Consider the following 16,577-nt stretch of genomic DNA (forward strand, 5'->3'; position numbering starts at 1 on the left):
TCACTTACAGGATAGAGAGATAGGTACTAAAGCCCAGTACTCTTAATATAAGGCTGTTAATTTATTTGCTAGATGTTTAAGATTAAGTTTTAAAATTAAAAATTTGGCTCTTGCCCTCTGAGTCAGTCTGAATCAGGGAATAGGGAACTTTTTCAAAGGGCTCTGCAACTCTAGGCCACATAACTTCCAGAGCAGGGAGATTAATGAGACCAGTGGAGGGCAGAAGGCCAATCAGTGCATTTGCTGTAAAGAGGAGGGTCATCAGAGAAGGGAGACATCCCTAATGCTTCCGAGGGAAGCCGTATGGTCAAGCAAGGCCTGGACCCATCCTAGCACAAATGGCACTAGCAGAACTGAGAAGCTGCTGTGAAGTTCCCGAGGACTCCCAGGGTAACTCAGCTGACTGTTAACAATAGGTAGAACAGAAGTCAGTTTGACTTGCTTCATCTTAAACACTTAGCAAAGACAGTCAAAGCCAAAGCACAGCTGTTCCTGGACATCTTAAATGATAATAATAGTTAAATATAACCTCCAACAATAAGTAAATTGGAGGTTACAAAAGAGATTCTTAGACAAAAATGCCTGATAACTGTCAAAGGGACTGCTAGAGTAGTTTTAGTCTAAGGCCTTTATTTCTAACCAATGCAGGTAGGCTTGATGTTTGCTAACATGGTTATCCCATCCTAAGTAGCAGAATTAAAGATTTCTCTATTAGACACAGAGGTCATACTAGTAAAAGGATTTTGCAGGATCAGATGGCATTAAATTATTAGACTATATCTTAAGGAAAAAGACATCTGTAAACCTAAATGTTAGTTGTTGTGTTTATATCCCTGACATCTCTGACAATGTGACAAATATCCTTAAAGATTTACATGCTCAGATGGAAGCCATGTCCTCAGCAACTTTGTCGTGGAAACAATATCTTAGCTCCTAGTTCTTGGTACTGCCTGAGGGAAAACATTGTTAATCTTTGTCTTGGTCATTATACTCATTGGCATATTCTTGTGCTGTGGCATTTATTACTGCATCAATATGTTTCCAGTACTAATGAGTTCTTGTTTCTCTTATAGACCACCTATCATTCAAATGGGTCTCCAGCCTATTACTTCTCAATTGGACTTTCATCATGGACCACTCGATAGACTCGATATTTTTAAGGGGGACTCCAAACTGCTTGTCCCACGCCGTCCCTTTTCAGCCTGAAGAATCCAGAAAGATTCTCTTCGTCCCCCTTCCTCACAGCAGTAAGGAGTTCCCAAATTAGAGGGGGGAATGAAGCCAGATTTAAAGTTAGGTAGTCAGTGTAGCTAGATAAATCGGGGTCTAATATTGAGTGAAATCTAAAATGGAGGCCATGCTGAAATCGATTCTAGGAAACGCAGGACAACTCATAGTAATCAGACAACAATATGCTCCACTGACAGAAATGAAAAATGAGACCTTCCAATAATTATGATTCAGTACTTTTAAGATTAAAAGTAGTCAGAAAAAGGAGTGGGGAATGTAAAGGTAAAATTTCTAAGCTGATTCTAAGCTGCAAAAGTCTGAGTTAAAGTGTAAAAGACTAGGGCATTGTAAAGCTTCTAGATTACAAGGCCTGGGCTAAAAGGTAAAAGTCTATTGTTACAATTCCTCTGCTATCCCTGGAACCTGTAATCTCTGTAAAGTTGTTAGGACAATGCGGGAACTGCCCAGTAAATATCTCCATTGATTCCCTGGTTGTTTAATAGCTAAGGGCTCCAGGTAGCATGGCACGTAAGCATATAGGCCCCAGAACCAATCAGTTTAAATGTGTATCCCGTTTAGAAGTGACCAATCACCCCTGCCCAAACTGTTCCCGCCAATGAATGGACTAATCATGTCTCAGAATTGTTGTTCAATTTTCCCGCGTGCCGCAGTCTTGGCTGGGCACAGAATCATGAGCCACCACACAGCTTTGTAGATTCAAACAGCAATCTTTATTCCCGAACTCACACCGGCCTCCACACACGCTCTGGGGCAATCCCAGTTCTCCTCCGCCCAATTCACCTACTCCACGAGGCTTTTCCCAAAATCCTCTCTGAATCTCATGAGAGCTCAACAGGAGCTCAGGCAGCAGGAACGCCCTAATCTCGGCAGCAATAATCTTCAACCTCCAACTTCCCTAAAATTCCTATTGTCTTAAACTGGGAATGCCCTAAACCCAAGGACCGGGATACTATACTTCCTCAAACTGCAGGATACACCCTAATCCTGGATACACCCTCGTCCTTGAGTAGGGTCACCTTTCTCAAACACACATGCAATGTCAACAGCGAAATTCCAAGGTAAGTCCATTTAACATGGGGTACGCTGGCAAGGAAATTTCGATGCGTCATTCCTACTTGGTAATGGCCCTCAGCACCCGCGCCTCATGATGATTTGTTCTGATGTATGCAAAGCCCACTGCCCTCTCCAAAAAGTGTACTTAAGCTCTGCTTGATCTCTGCTCTCAGCTCTGGGCTGCTCTCCCTTCTTGAGTGAGCACGGAGCCCCAGCGCTCTGGAATGGATCCCTAATAAATCCCCCTTGCCATTGCATGAAGCTAGTCTCGTGTGGTCTCTTTCTCCGACGCTTCGCCGGACCCTTACAGTCTGTGACTTCACATTACCCAGATGCAGTCACTGCAGGGGACAACTGGCTCAAGAGGCCCTGGCTGGTAGGGCTCATCTGATACAGGTGAGCCAGTGTCCTCGTGGTTCTCATCCCTGGAATCATAGGGACACGAGCAGTATCCCTTGTGACCCAAGGAGGAAATGCATTATGCATTGGTGCAGCATGGCACTCTGGGAGGAGGAGAGGAGTGAGGTGTGGACTCAAACAGGGCCCCTGAAGCAGGATCAGGCCCTTGTTAGGTGATCTTGAGCAAGACAGCTCCTTCTCTGAACCTGTCTATTTGCAGAACGAGGGTGTGAGAGCAGAGCTGCTGCCAGTGGAGCAGCACAGAGTTTCCATGGGGAGGACGCGGAAGAGTGATTGACAGCATCTCCTGGTGCAGGACCCTGGGGGGGGGGCAGAGAGCTCACGGTGCGGAACTACATCTCTACATGGGCAGCTGCCGAGCCACCATGGAAAAGCTGATTTCACTCTCTGGTTTAACTTCACACAAACTCTAAGTAGTTTTTAGTAACCAAGATGAAGACATGTGGCTCAGAGAACATTGCTCACGTTACCCAGATCACACAGCAGGGACAGGATGAGAGTGGACCTCCAGCCAGGTCTTTAGGACTTCTGAAGTCACCCTCTGTGATCCATGAGATTCATTTAGCCAATGGCATTTCAAGAGGCTGGAAGTCTTCTTGTGAGCCAATTGGAGACTGAATACTTGTTTGGGGACCAGATGTAATAATTGATTAGAATGATTATGTGAGCTTGATGGTATTTCACCATTTTGAATTAAATATAACAATTAAATATGATTCCACCTTGAGTTTTCTGTCTGGATTTATCATCTGAGTGGACAGGACATTATTCCAAGATGAGGGTCCACAGGAAAAGAACATCCTGGGAGAGCCCAGGCAACAGGAGCCTTTGGCTAGGGACCTGTGGGCTCCCAGCTACTTTAGCCCAGCAGCCTTGAGGGTGGAAGGGGCCAGGCAGGGCTGGCCATGGCAGGGCTGCTCCAGGACAGCCTGGGCCACCCACCAGACCTCCTGCTGTCCTGAGGACCCAGGGAACCCTGGAGGAGGGGCCAGGTGCACGCACCCCAGTGAGGGCCCAGGCAGGGCAGGAGGGCTGGGGTCCCAGGGGGGCTGTCCTTGCCCTGCCACAGCCAACGCAGCCTGCTGTGACCTTTAGGAGCCATCCCTGGGGCCATGGCACAGGACTAGGGAGAGGGGACATAGGGTAAGTGGCCTGGGGGTCTGGGGGCCTGGGGCCTGGTGGGCTTGAGGGGGAGACAGTGACACAGAGCCCCTCCTGCTCACTGGGGACAGGGGTCTTCCAAGAGGGGACGTGTGAGCCTCCTGGGCAGCTATGGAAAGACAAGGACAGAGGTCAGTGTCCTGGCCCAGCCCATTGAGGAAGGCTCCTCACACCTCCTCCAACCCCCCTAGGACATGCCCTGGGAGGCCAGCGGCCAGGTCTGGGGAGGGGACAGTGTGGTGAGAGGGGTCATGTCACCTCCCTGCTGTGGCTGTAGTCACAGCTACTCAAAGCCAGGGTGTGAGCGGCCAGGTCTGGGGCACAGAGGGTCATGGTTGGATGTGAGGTGTCCCCAGAGCTCACGAGGGAGACACTGCAGAAGGTTCAGAGGAGAAGTGAGGGTTGTGAGGACCTAAAGCCCATCAGTGAGTCCTCCCTGAGGGGTTACCTGGGGGTCACTGAGGGAGGTGGGGGTGGCTGGAGGGGAGGGCACAGGGGACATGGCTCTGGGGTTATATTTGTATCTGTTCAGTGGAGTCTCTGTGCTTCCTGATCCCCACGTGAGCCGCTTCCCTCCCCCCACCCTTCCTCCATGGGGGTCAGCCTCACCTTGGCCCTGAGGAATGGACCTGGCTGTGTGTGGACTGAGGCCTCTGCCACTGTGAGCCCCCGGTAAACATTTCCTCCTCTGAAATTGTTTTAGTCAGAGGAGCACAAAGGCTGACTAACAGGTGAGGCTTGTTGGGTAGGTGTGTGGCCACCACAGAGTGGGAGGGGGCACGGGGTGTTAGATGGACCCTGGGCCTCGGGCTGCTGTTGAGCCACAGACCCCCTCAGGATTCCCAGACAGGCCTGGAGATCTCAGGCATGGATGTGCCCAGGGCTTACAGGTCATGGCCTCAGCCAGTCAGGTCCACACACCTGACACAGTGTCACTGAGAAGTGCTGTGACATGGAGTCCTCACACGACCTCAGGACACAGGGAGACACAGAGACATAGGGTGTAGGATTTGCAGGCCACATTGGACAGACCAACCTGTTTAATGTCACCAAGTAGGTGGCTTGGCCAGGAAGGGAGGGGCTGAAGCCTGAGACCAGCTATTTCTCTATGGGATTCACTATTTTGCCTCCAAAGAGGGGAAAGTTGGTGTATTCATCCATAATGATGAGAAAGAAGGGCCTGTTGAACTGGACAGTGGGGGCCTTAAACAACGTGTTTTCTTCCCATTTGGCATCCCCTGCAGCCACTGTCTCTTCCTTGTCGAAGGTCAGCTCAGCCTTATGCAGGGCCTGGAGGGGAGAGAAGCAGAGGGGCTCTGAGGTCCTGCTGCTCCACCCCAGGCTGCAGCAAGGCCCCACTGGGAGCCTCCTACCAACAGGACCGCACCAGGGCCTTCTTGCTGGACCCGCCTGTCCTGTCCTAGGCTCCATGTGGGTCACTCAGGTCCCCCCCCCCACCTATCTCAACCTCTGCCTGACTCAGCCTGCTCCCCTCCCCCTCCTTTCCTGACCTCCATTTCTTCTGCCCTTGGATGTGACCTCAGGGGACAAGAGGAAGACCATCAGCCTCCATGTCACCTCCACATGTAGGGCTAGGAACTCTTTAGCACAGGGACTATGATGGTGACCTTCCCAGTGCCCAAACCTCAAAAGGGAGCCACCCACATGGACCTGCAGTTTCCCTTGGTCCCCTCCTTTTTTCCTGAGTAAGTGGCCCATTTCAGTGGACTCAGTAATAATTCAGATTTGCTGGTTCACAAGTAGCTCTAATGTCACAGGTGAAAGATTCCAGAACATTCCCTGAAGTCACTGAGCCTAAGCCTCTCTGAGTAAATGTGAGTAAACAGAAGCCCAAGGACTCAATGGCCCTGGGAAAGGAAGAGGCCAAGGGTCAGTGGGACCCTCAGGGGTGGTTCCTGGAAGGCCACCTCCTGGGCTCTGTCCTCCTCCCTGTCAGAGCTGGTGAAGCTCTGCGTCCTCAGGAGGACCCACCTGGCACTTGCTGTGTCCCTTGGCCCCTCCCTCAGCCTGAGGCCAGAGCAGGCCCCCACCACTGTGGCCTGCAGACCCCTGGACCTGGCCATCCTCACCTGGGAGACCCTCAGGGGAACGTCCTCTGTGATCCCAGACAGGTCAGCGGCGTTGCTGAAGACCTTGGTGATGCCCAGACTTGTCAGGACGGGCTTCAGATCGATGGTTCCAGAGATGCTCAGTTTGGGGAAGTGTAAATTGGCTGGCCTGGTAGGAAGGTGGAAAATGAGGGCGTTTCACAGGGTTTCTGGCTTCTGCTGGGCCCCACCGTGCTGTGAAAGTGTTTCCTCTCCTGATTGGTTCTCCCACTTAGTGCCCTGTCCACACCCTCAGCAGAACAGGAAGTCACTGGCTTGTGTACTTTAGCTTCCTGGACCCCTGCTGTGCTGCAGGCTTAGCTCCTTGTCCCCAGGATGGTGTGAGGCCCAGGGACTGTGCTGAGGCCACACACTGGCACCTGAGCTCAGGGACCAGTGCCAGGCTGCCTTGTGCTCTGTTCCCAGCCTGGGTGTGGTGGCTTCAGGAGGGCGGGGTGGGCCAGTGGTGGTGACCACCCAGGGGCTGTTAACCTGCAGGTTCAGGTGTCATATCTACCTGGAGTGAATCCTGCATCATCGCCAGGGCTGGGCTCATTACCATGCCCCTGTGCCCTGCTCTGTGTCTCACGCCCCAGCTCTGTGGCTTCTGGGGCCGATGAAGCAGCCTGAGCTGCGACAGAGAAACAGAGCCTGTGGGCACGTGCCCTGAGCTCCCAGCGCTGCCTGTTCTTGTTCTGGGCCTTTCCATGCAGGCACTTCCCCTGTGCACCATGGCTGGTCCTCGCGGAAGTCCTCTCTCGTGCTGCCCTAGCCTGCAGGCCCAGGCCTTTGTCCTTGGTCCTGACACAACGTGCTGGCATTGCTGTTCATGCCCCCAGGTGAAGGGCAGGGCGCTGACCTTGGAGGGCAGTGAAGTCCTCAGGCCAGTCTCTGGGTCCACACTCCCCTGTCACTCACCCTTCCCTGAGCCTGGCTCACCCTGATGGGAAGCACAGCTGCTGAGCCTGTAGCACAGGGCCCTGCGCAGGGGACAGGCCCCCCGCCAGCCATCACTGGCAGCTCCTGTGTGGGCTCCTGGACGGGGCATCACCTGATGTCGATCTTTCTCAGGATATCTTCAAAGTGCTTGGGGGTCAGTTTTTCCTCCACCTGCAGCATCCTCCCCGGGTCCGGCAGGATGGCGAAGGTGGTGGTGTCACCCAGGTAGTGCTGAACCAACACCCAGCTGGACAGCTCCTTGTCCCGGTGCAGGAAGAAGTTGCCCAGGCAGTGGATCATGGGCACCTTGATGGTCATCTTCCTGTTCACGTGAAAGTTCTCTAGGATGTGCCGCTCAGCATTGGGCTCCTCGTTCCATTTGCCTGGGGGGAGGGAGGGAGGCAGGGAGGGAGGGGGTGAGATGTAGGCTGGGCACTAGGCAGCCACCAGGGCGCCCTGAGCCCCCTTCCCGTGAAGCTCCTCTCTGAGCCTCAGTTTCAGTGTCTGTCAAATGGGATGAAGATGAAAACAGGCTGCTGAAGGTTTATGTGGAAATAATGGAAAGCCAGAGGGGGTTTTAGGATTTGGATGTAGTCAGGCTTAATGTGAAAACCCAACTCCAAACCGACATGGCTCTAGGTGGATTTTATGTGGATTTAATAGTACCTGGAGGTGCTAAGAACACTGATGGCAGGATCGCCCCTGGGTGCTTCTTTCCCAATGGTTCCCTGTCCCTCGTGAATAGATGGTTTTGTCTGTATTCAGGACACCCCTAAGTCCTCGTCCTGGACACATGTGAAGCCCAGAGCTCCCCCTGTGCTGGACAACAGTGCCTGTCCCTCACAAGTAGCAGAGTGGCAGGTGCCACAGGGAAGCCTGAGCCCCGATATCTCATTGGGCAGGAGGAGGTGGTGCTGGGAGGGACAAGAGCTGCCCTAAGTCCCCGCAGAGCCGGCCCCTCAGTTGTGCTGCCAGGTCCTGGGGCTCAGCACTGGACTCTGCCTAGGAACAAGGGACACAGGGTGGGAGGAAGCCAACCCTGTCCTTGACTCTCTGGCCTCACCTGACCACTGCCCTGGGGCAGTGGAAGCTGCGTTAGGAGCTGGGGCCCTGGAGTCCTGGCAGGTGGGCAGGCTGAGGGTCCATGCCAGCTACTTATCTGTGTTGAGTCCCCACAGTGTCATGCTTTGTGTGACTTAACAACAGAATATTGTCTTACTTATGACATGATGAGACAGTCACATCCCAAAGAGGTGACATGGCTCCTCTATAGTCAAAGTCAATGAGTGGTGCAGGCAGGGTTTGAACCCTTGTCTTGCACACCCCCAGCTGCCAAACTCCACAACAAGAGTTGTTCCAAGGACTTTCCATGAAAGGCCCCTCCCTCCCTCCACCTGCTACCACTTGCATTTGTGGCTCTCTAGTTAGGAGCCATCACATGTGTCCCTCCCTCTTGGGGATCCCCAGTGAGCAGGAGGACAGACAGGGCTCTGACAGGTCCTGCAGAGAAGATGACCCATGAGCAGCTTGAGCTCCTCCCTCCCGAGCCTCCTTGGTTCACAGAATGGATTGAATCGTTTCCTAGTGGAAACCCGGGGAGGCCAAGTGGAGAGGCCCTGCCCTATTCCTTTCTGCATCGTGAAGGAGAGTTTAACAAGAGGGAGCCTGAAGCACACTTTGGATTATTTCACTGGAACCAGCTCAGGCTGGAGGCACCTCACCATGGAAGGAAATGTAGTTCAGCAGGACAAGAGCCGTGTCGTTCTCCAGATGGTTGACCAGACCCGTCACTGTCCTTTGGGTTTTCTGCTGCACGTGACTGTTGATCTGTTTCTCGGCTTCGTGGGTATTCCTGAAGTCGACGGGGACGATCTCTGAGTGGTACAGATTCTTGGTGTCTTGGACAAACTGATCCACGAGCTGTAGGCTGCTGTGGATGAAGAGGCTGCTGCCCGTGGTCAGCTGGCGCTGTTGGGTGGACCTCTGGAAGGTCTGGAGGAGATGCTGGAAGCACTCATGGATCTTGGCCTCCGGAGTCTCCGTGAGATTCAGCTTCAGGCCCTCCAGGATCTGGGTGTGAGTGTCACCCTTGGTCCCCAGGGAGAGCATGGCAAAGGCCATTGCGATGCTCACTGGGGAGAATAAGATATTGCTGTGTCTTGACCATGTGGCTGGCTCCCTGTATAAGGTGAAGGCCATGTCAATGACCTTGGAGGAGACATTGTGGCAGGTTGAATGTCCCTCATGCTCGTGGCCATGATCAGATGATTGGGCCTCCTGGGGATCTTGAACCTGGGAGCCTGGGGCCAGGCAGCACAGGCCTACCAGCAAGAGGAGGCCCCATGAGACGGAGGATGGCATCGTCCTGTAAGACAGAGAAGGGAGGGCCATGTCCTGAGCACAGGCCAAGACGACTCCCCTGCCCAGTGATGGACACCAAGCAAAAGAGTCAGCTGACTGACCGTGTGCCGGGTGCCCAGCCCACACAGGTGCTGCCTACATCTTCATCTGCAGTGATGATGGTGCACCTGAAAGGCACAGCGGGGTCTAACCTCACAGTGAGCTATCAAGAGAGTAGAGCCTGGACCAGGCCCTGGGGAGGTGAGCAGGTCTAGATAAGGCCACCAGGGTGCAGCCCCACGATTGAATCTGGGGGTCTAATTAGATGAGAGACCAGAGGAGACACACACCTGCTCCCTGAGTCTGGCCACTTGACCCCCGTGCCGCCTCATGACATCTGGCCATCAAGAGAGCCCTCAGCAGATATGGACCCTTGGCCATGAACCTGAGCCATGAGTCCCAATAAACCTCTCCTCACCAGGATCGACCCGACAAAGGATGCACTCAGTCCTCATCACGGAAAAGAATCAGACAAATATCAAAATGAACATGATGCTGTCCCTCTGGTGACCTCTGCCCAGCTCTCACCTGTGTTCACGCTTGGCTTTCTTGTCACAGTTCTACACCTGCCTCCAGGGGTCAGGGCCCTGCACATACATAGCCAAGGTCCTATCAGCAGCCCAATGCTCTGTCCTGGCCACCAATATTGTCCCAGACCTTTTGTGGACATGATGAGACTTTCTCTCTGGAAGATCAGCGTTTGGGGCAGGAAGAGATTTAAACAGACCCAAGTTCTAATCCAGGTTGCCAAGGGCAGCTGTGCCACCCACAGGGCACAGTGGAACTTCTCTGAACCTCATCTTTCAAAGGGGACGGGGATAATTAAGTGAAATAAAGGTCGATACCAAACTTACATCCAGATCAGACCTGGGAGGGCAGCTCCTGGGGCAGAGGTGGTGGGCTTTGTGAACCCACAGCCTTCAGAATGGCGAGGGGCTGGTGCATGGGACACAAAGTCATGAACCTAGTAAAAAAGAGCAAGGAGAGGGCTGAAAGGGCAGCCAGGTCACCGAGGAGTTAGGTACACACCTCTCCTGGGGTCTCCAGCAGTAGATGAAGGGCAGAGGCCACTGGGGCTGGAGGGTGGGTCAGTGAGTGCAGGGGACAGGACCCTGGACCTCTTTGGGAGTCTGAGAAGCCAGTGATAGGCTGAGCTCCAAGGGCCCCCTTTCTCCATGAGGGGGCTGGGGACTTGCAGTGCAGGAGCTACATGTCTGGGTCTCTGGCTCAGGCTGGATTCCCAAAGCAGCAGGGTAAGGGGACAGGGGCCGAGGCCCAGCTGGAAAAGAGGGCAGGGCTGCCCAGGTCACCTCCTCCACCCTCTAAGGGCAGAGACCAGCAAGGACAGGAGGCTCAGAGCCAGTGCATGTGTGGAGGGGCCACAGGAGAAGTCACCACGTCAGCTCCCACCCCAGCGTTCACCCCGAGGCCCACTGTGTGCTGGGGCGGCAGAGCCAGGCCCTCACCCTCCCCGAGTCTCCCAGCAGCAGGGCCAAGGCCAGGCACCTGGGCTCAGATGAGACCTGCCCGTGGTCCTGAGCTGTGCCTGCCTGGGCTTCTCCTGGGTGGACCCCGGATGCTGGAGCAGGCAGGAGGCTGTGAGCACCTCCCGAGTCAGCTCAGGAGGTGATGGGGGAGGACTTACTGTGCAGGCCCCGGGGAGCCACAGGGAGACTCACTGGCTGCCCTGCACCAGGAGCTGTCCCTCACTCACACATACCCCTCGGGGACTTATAGTCCACCTTAGGAGTGTGAGGACACTGAGTTCCTGTTGGAGCAGGAGCCTTCTGTGCTGGACATCAGCCTGGGGCACCTCCTGAAGCTGGCCAGGTGTCTGCCTGAAAGGTGCCCCTGTCACCTGAGGCCTTGCTGTGCTCCCTGACTGGGCAGTGCAGTGGAACCAGCTGGTGCTAGGCCATCAGGAGGGGGAGGTGGGAGGAGCCTTGTGGCCCTTCCTGACCTGGGGGTCCTCTCTGCTGAGACACACCTCAGAGGTATGGGAAAGCAGCAGGATATTTTAAAAGGAGTTGCCCCATAGGAGGAGAGTTTAACAAAACTAGGTATCAAAGGGGTAGAATACTGGGTATTTGCCCACGATGCCATAGAGGGAGACATTGGGCTAATGAATGCCGTTCTCAAACCACCATAGAGGGTACTCCGTTATCAAAAAACGAACAAGGACCAGGTGTTTACCCACGATATCATGGAGAAAAGCATTGGACTCCATTGCCAAAAAACGGACAGGAGGGCCCAATGCTCCGGGGCCCATGACCACAAATATACAGGGCATTGGAGGAACCAAGCAACACCATCAGGGTAGTGCCCAGGACACATTATCCATTAGATCCCTCATTAGACAAACCAGAGGGAGCGCAGGATTGGACATCTGCGCCTCTGCCAGAGCAGTACTAACTCCTGAGATGGGAGTTCAAATCATTCCCATAGGGGTAAAAGGACCTCTTCCCCAAGGAACAGTAGACTTATTGTTAGGATGTAGTTCTTCTACTCTAAAAGGACTTATGATAAGTCCTGGGGTAATTGATCCCGATTTTGAAGGTGAAATAAAAATGATAGCCAGTTCTTCAAGGGGTATATCAGTAATTTCACCAGGGGATAGAATAGCACAGTTATTAATAATACCCAGCCTGCATGATAAATTTTCCAGCCGTACTATAGAAAGAGGTTCAAGGGGGATTAGGCTCCACAGGTGTAGATTGGGCTATGCTTTCTTTAAATTTAGATTCTTTTTTTTTTAAAGAGAGAGGAAGGGGGGGGGAGAGAGAGAGAGAGAGAGAGAGAGAGAGAGAGAGAGAGAGAGAGAGAGAATTTATTTATTTATTTATTTTAGTTCTCGGTGGACACAACATCTTTGTTGGTATGTGGTGCTGAGGATTGAACCCGGGCCGCATGCATGCCAGGCGAGCGTGCTACCGCTTGAGCCACATCCCCAGCCCAAATTTAGATTCTCATCCCATGCTAAAACTAAATATTCAAGGACACGAATTTAATGGGCTACTGGATACAGGTGCAGACCTTAGCATCATCTCTTGTCAAGAATGGCCAAAACATTGGCTCTTACAACAAGCCACTCAAAAGTTTAGAGGCCTAGGAGTGGCGACTAATCCTCATAGAAGCACAATGGTATTAGATTGGATGGATCCTGAAGGATGTGAAGGAACTATACAGCCATATGTATTGGATCATCTTCCTATATATTTATGGGGACAAGATGTCCTAGATCAATTAGCACTAACATTAACAAATAACATCAATCCAAATGTGCCCACTATTATGGCTACACAAGGTTTTAGGAAAGGAAAAGGATTAAGAGAAAAAGGACAAAGTATAGTGGCACCTATACTAATAGATCAAGAAATAGAGAGACATGGATTGGGTTTTCAGGAGGGGTCACTGAGACAATAAAAATTACTTGGAAATCAGAAAGACCAGTATGGGTTCCTCTGTGGCCCCTGACTAAAGAAAAGATACAAGCAGCCCATGATCTGGTCAAACAACAATTAGCAGAGGGACATATACAACCTTCCGTATCTCCCCATAATACTCCCATTTTGGTTATCAAAAAGAAATGTGGTAAATGGAGATTATTGCAAGATTTAAGAACCATTAATAATGAGGTGATTATTATGGGACACATGACATACATATTTTCTCTACACTAGAAGAAGCTACAAATTTTCATAAAACGTTCCATGTCAATGCAAATACTTTAAAAAGGCGTTTTAAAATAACTAAGGAAAAAGCTAGACAAATAATAAAACAATTTCAAAATTGTGTGACCTTTTTAGCACAAGTTAATCTTGGAGTCAATCCTAGAGGACTGATTCTTAACCATATTTGGCAGATGGACATCACACACTTGCCAGAATTTGGAAAATTATAATATTTTCATGTTACAGTTGATACTTCTTCCAGATTTTTGTTGGGCTCCCTTCATGCCGGAGGAAAAAACTAAAGATATTGCAGCTCAATGCTTACACAATTTTGCCACTGTGGGCATTCCAAAACAGTTAAAAACAGATAATGGTCCTGGCTATACTTCTACCTCTTTTAAACAATTTTGCTCATCATTTAGCATTACTCATATAACAGAAATCCCATACAATCCACAGGGACAAGGCATAGTTGAAAGAGCTCATCAAACTATTAAAATGTACTTATTAAAGCAAAAAGAGGGAATTGGGAAGGGGTATATATCCCCCAAAGATAAACTTAAAATAACCGTTTTTACTCTAAACTTTTAAAATTTGGATTCATCAGGGCTTAGTGCTGCAGAAAGGCATATGTGTCCAAAAAATGTACATAAGCCCAAGGTACTTTCGAAGGATATTCTAACAGGACAATGGAAAGGTACTGATCCAGTGATTTTCTGGAGTTGGGGGTCTGTTTGTGTGTTTCCACAGGGAGAACAGTAGCCGATTTGGATTCCAGAGAGATTAACTAAAGCAATTTCTACAGACCAAAAAGAAGATGATTTGGCTCAAATCCATAACAGCTGATATCCAGAACTCCAGTTTAGCTATCCTTACATCTGCGACAGTGGTTCTCCCACACCTGGAGGTTTATGAAACCAGGATGCTTTTTTCAATATATATTTTATTATTGCCCTTTCCCACATCATGAAGTTCTATTTTGTTTTTTGAGCTCATACAGACCTAGGTTAATGTTTTTCTGATCAGTTCTATTTTTTGACTGTGGAGTTTTTAAACATTGCAATGGAGATTTCACCTGTGAAAAGCTACAAGGCCTTTACTATTATGTTATGTGTTGTATTACTGTATTATGTGTGCACACTTGTGTTTTGTGTTGTATGTCTGTATGTGCATATGTCCATATATCATATATGAGGAGAGCTCATTAAAAAATGGATCCAAAAATATTTTTTTATTATTCAAGTTAATTAAATGGTTTAATTTAAATTGGTAAACAGCTGTTGAGGATTGTTTTAAAATGTGAACAAAAAAGGAGGTTAACAAATCTATTTGTTTACTTTCACTTTTCCTTTTCATTATATCTAATTCTATTCAGGATACCAAATTGTTTATAAAATTGCTTTTTTTTTAGTGCCTGCTAGAATGTTACATAATTTTTTTAACCATCATTGCCAGAATTCCTATATTCATCCCAGTGCTGGTGAAGACAAAGATAAAACCAAACTACAGCTTCTGCGATAGCCATCACAACAAACTGTTTAAACTGATGCATCAATGAATAATGTAACTCAACGAGTGATGCCCAATCAAGGAGTCAATTTACTTTGGGAGGAAATGGACACATTAATGGATTCCTTTGCTTTGAACTGCTTGCGGAACTTGCCTGGACTATGTATCACTTGTATACATTGTGAACTATCTGTTGGTACAGTGATTTGTGGTAGTGCCAGGGTATCTTTGCTGATGGTGTCATCGGTGGTACAATTTTTCCAAAAGGAGCCATCATTCAGCTTGGTGTTGTGGCATTTTGCATCCTCCTCCTTTCTGCTTGTGATGCTTTAAAATTTGGGGGCCAACAGAGGTGAGGCAAAGAACCTCACCCCCACACTGGTGCAAAGGCCTATCCACAAGTATGGCTGTATGCTCTAAAATTTGGGGGCCAACAGAGGTGAGGCAAAGAACCTCACTGATGCAAAGGCCTATCCACAGATGTGGCTGTATGCTGGGCCGGTAGTCAATGACAGGTAAGATCCAATTGCAATGGTAGCAACCTAAGACAGGAGGCTGACGCCTTGAGGTCAGCTCATCTGATGACAGGTAAGGGCCATATGTAGTATTGGACAACCTAAGACAGGCCCAGTCCGTAAGCCACATGCTTGTTGTTTAATCAAACAGAAGGGGGGAGATGCTGAGAGCCACAGCCGAGTCGGGATGGTGCCAGAAGGAGAGGTTAAGAGGTGACGCCACCGAGCCATTAAGATGATCATAATTAAATTATAATTGCTGTGACTGGATGATGCTGGATTGAAACAGGCTGTGTATTGAGTTGTATATGGACCCTTCTGTCCAGCAATAGGGTGGCTCCAGCAATAGGGCAGCTCCGGGCATAGGGCGGCTCCTGCTGCCCTGGAGTTCCCTTGAGTTCTCGCGGGGTTCCTGTGGAGTTCGCGCAGAGCCCAGTGGAGGGTGAGAGAGTTCAAAGGAAGTGTGCGCGTGGAGTGCTGGTGGAGTTCGGTGAATAAAGTAGTTCCTGTTTGAACCTACAAGTGCCTCGTGGCGGCTCGGTTATTTTATGCCCAGCCAGACTGTGGCATTCTCCAATTACTAGGCAGAGCCCAGGTCTCTGAGATGCAGTCTGTTTGGTGAGGGGTTTTTATAGAGGCTGCTGAGTGGGTGGATAATCAGGGTGGAAGTATTTTGAAGATGCCAACACTCTGCACCAAGCAGCCTGCAAGCAGGAGTGGCTATGATTGTCCCATATTCTCCACGGTGCAGGAGGCACACACCTTAAGTATTTCAAAATGAATGTATGGGCACCTGGAGCAACAGTGTCCCTTTACCATTCCTCCCTGTCCTGGGTAAGGGGTGCAGTTTCTGTCAGTGTCTGAGGTTTGGTGACTCAGAGCTGGACAAGACTTAGATCATGCCCAGTCACCTTCACCTGGCCTCCTGTGTGTGTCCTCTCCTGTGGGATCATGGGTCCTATAACCACATCTCAGTCCAAGGAAGGCAAAGGCCTGTAAGGACGGTTGAAGAGGAAGACAGAGTCCAAGCGGGGCAGAGGCCAGCTTGGAGGACTGGAGGTCATGCCAGAGGCCCCACCAACTCACTGGGGCTGATGACCGCCTGGAGGACATAATGTCTAAGACACGGGGACAAAGAACCTGCCAAAATCCATGGTAACCAGTGTGCAGCTACTTGGGGTCTTGGCAGGAAACTGGGCACAGCAACCTCTGCCTCCCTGGCCCAGACAGCACGTGACTGGGAGGGCCCTGGGAGGAGCCTCCGGCTCTGCTGAGGTGCAGGACAGGTGGACGAGGAGCCAGGATGCTGGAGGACTGAGCCACCCTCCAACTACCCCCCAGGAATACCACCACCTATCTTCTTCTGCCTCTAACCATTGCCTCCGACCTACTCAATCCCTAGGTCTGGGACATCTCCAAGCCCATCATAGCCTCCTACCACAAGCCAGTTTGTATCCAGTTGGACCTCAAACTAAATTTTCTTCGTGTCCCCAATTTCCCATCTCCAAAATCCACCCAATTTGGGAAAATGTCCCAGCTTGAGTCCTTCA

General features: G+C 50.7%; 1 protein-coding gene across 1 annotated transcript; it reads right to left on the reverse strand.

Annotated features, from left to right (window-relative positions):
- Positions 1 to 4,979: 4,979 nt before the first annotated feature.
- Positions 4,980 to 9,828, reverse strand: LOC308648311 (alpha-1-antitrypsin-related protein-like). Its single transcript, XM_081292938.1, has 4 exons — positions 8,654 to 9,828; positions 7,045 to 7,315; positions 5,976 to 6,153; positions 4,980 to 5,175 (listed from the first exon to the last, which is right to left on the reverse strand). Exons 1-4 carry the CDS (start codon positions 9,321 to 9,323, stop codon positions 4,984 to 4,986), a joined length of 1,311 nt encoding a protein of 436 aa, XP_081149064.1. The 5' UTR covers positions 9,324 to 9,828; the 3' UTR covers positions 4,980 to 4,983.
- Between the last annotated feature and the right edge of the window lie 6,749 nt (positions 9,829 to 16,577).

The sequence above is a fragment of the Spermophilus citellus genome (assembly GCF_964194105.1).
Source record: "Spermophilus citellus genome assembly, chromosome: 4".
NCBI lineage: Eukaryota > Metazoa > Chordata > Mammalia > Rodentia > Sciuridae > Spermophilus > Spermophilus citellus.

Coding starts and splice junctions, on each gene's coding strand:
- LOC308648311 (XM_081292938.1), bottom strand. CDS start 9,323: ATGGCCCTCCCTTCTCTGTCTTACAGGACGATGCCATCCTCCGTCTCA. Junction 7,316..8,653: donor GAACTACATTTCCTTCCATG/GTGAGGTGCCTC, acceptor CCCTCCCCCCAG/GCAAATGGAACGAGGAGCCC. Junction 6,154..7,044: donor CTGAGAAAGATCGACATCAG/GTGATGCCCCGT, acceptor AGAAACCCTGTG/AAACGCCCTCATTTTCCACC.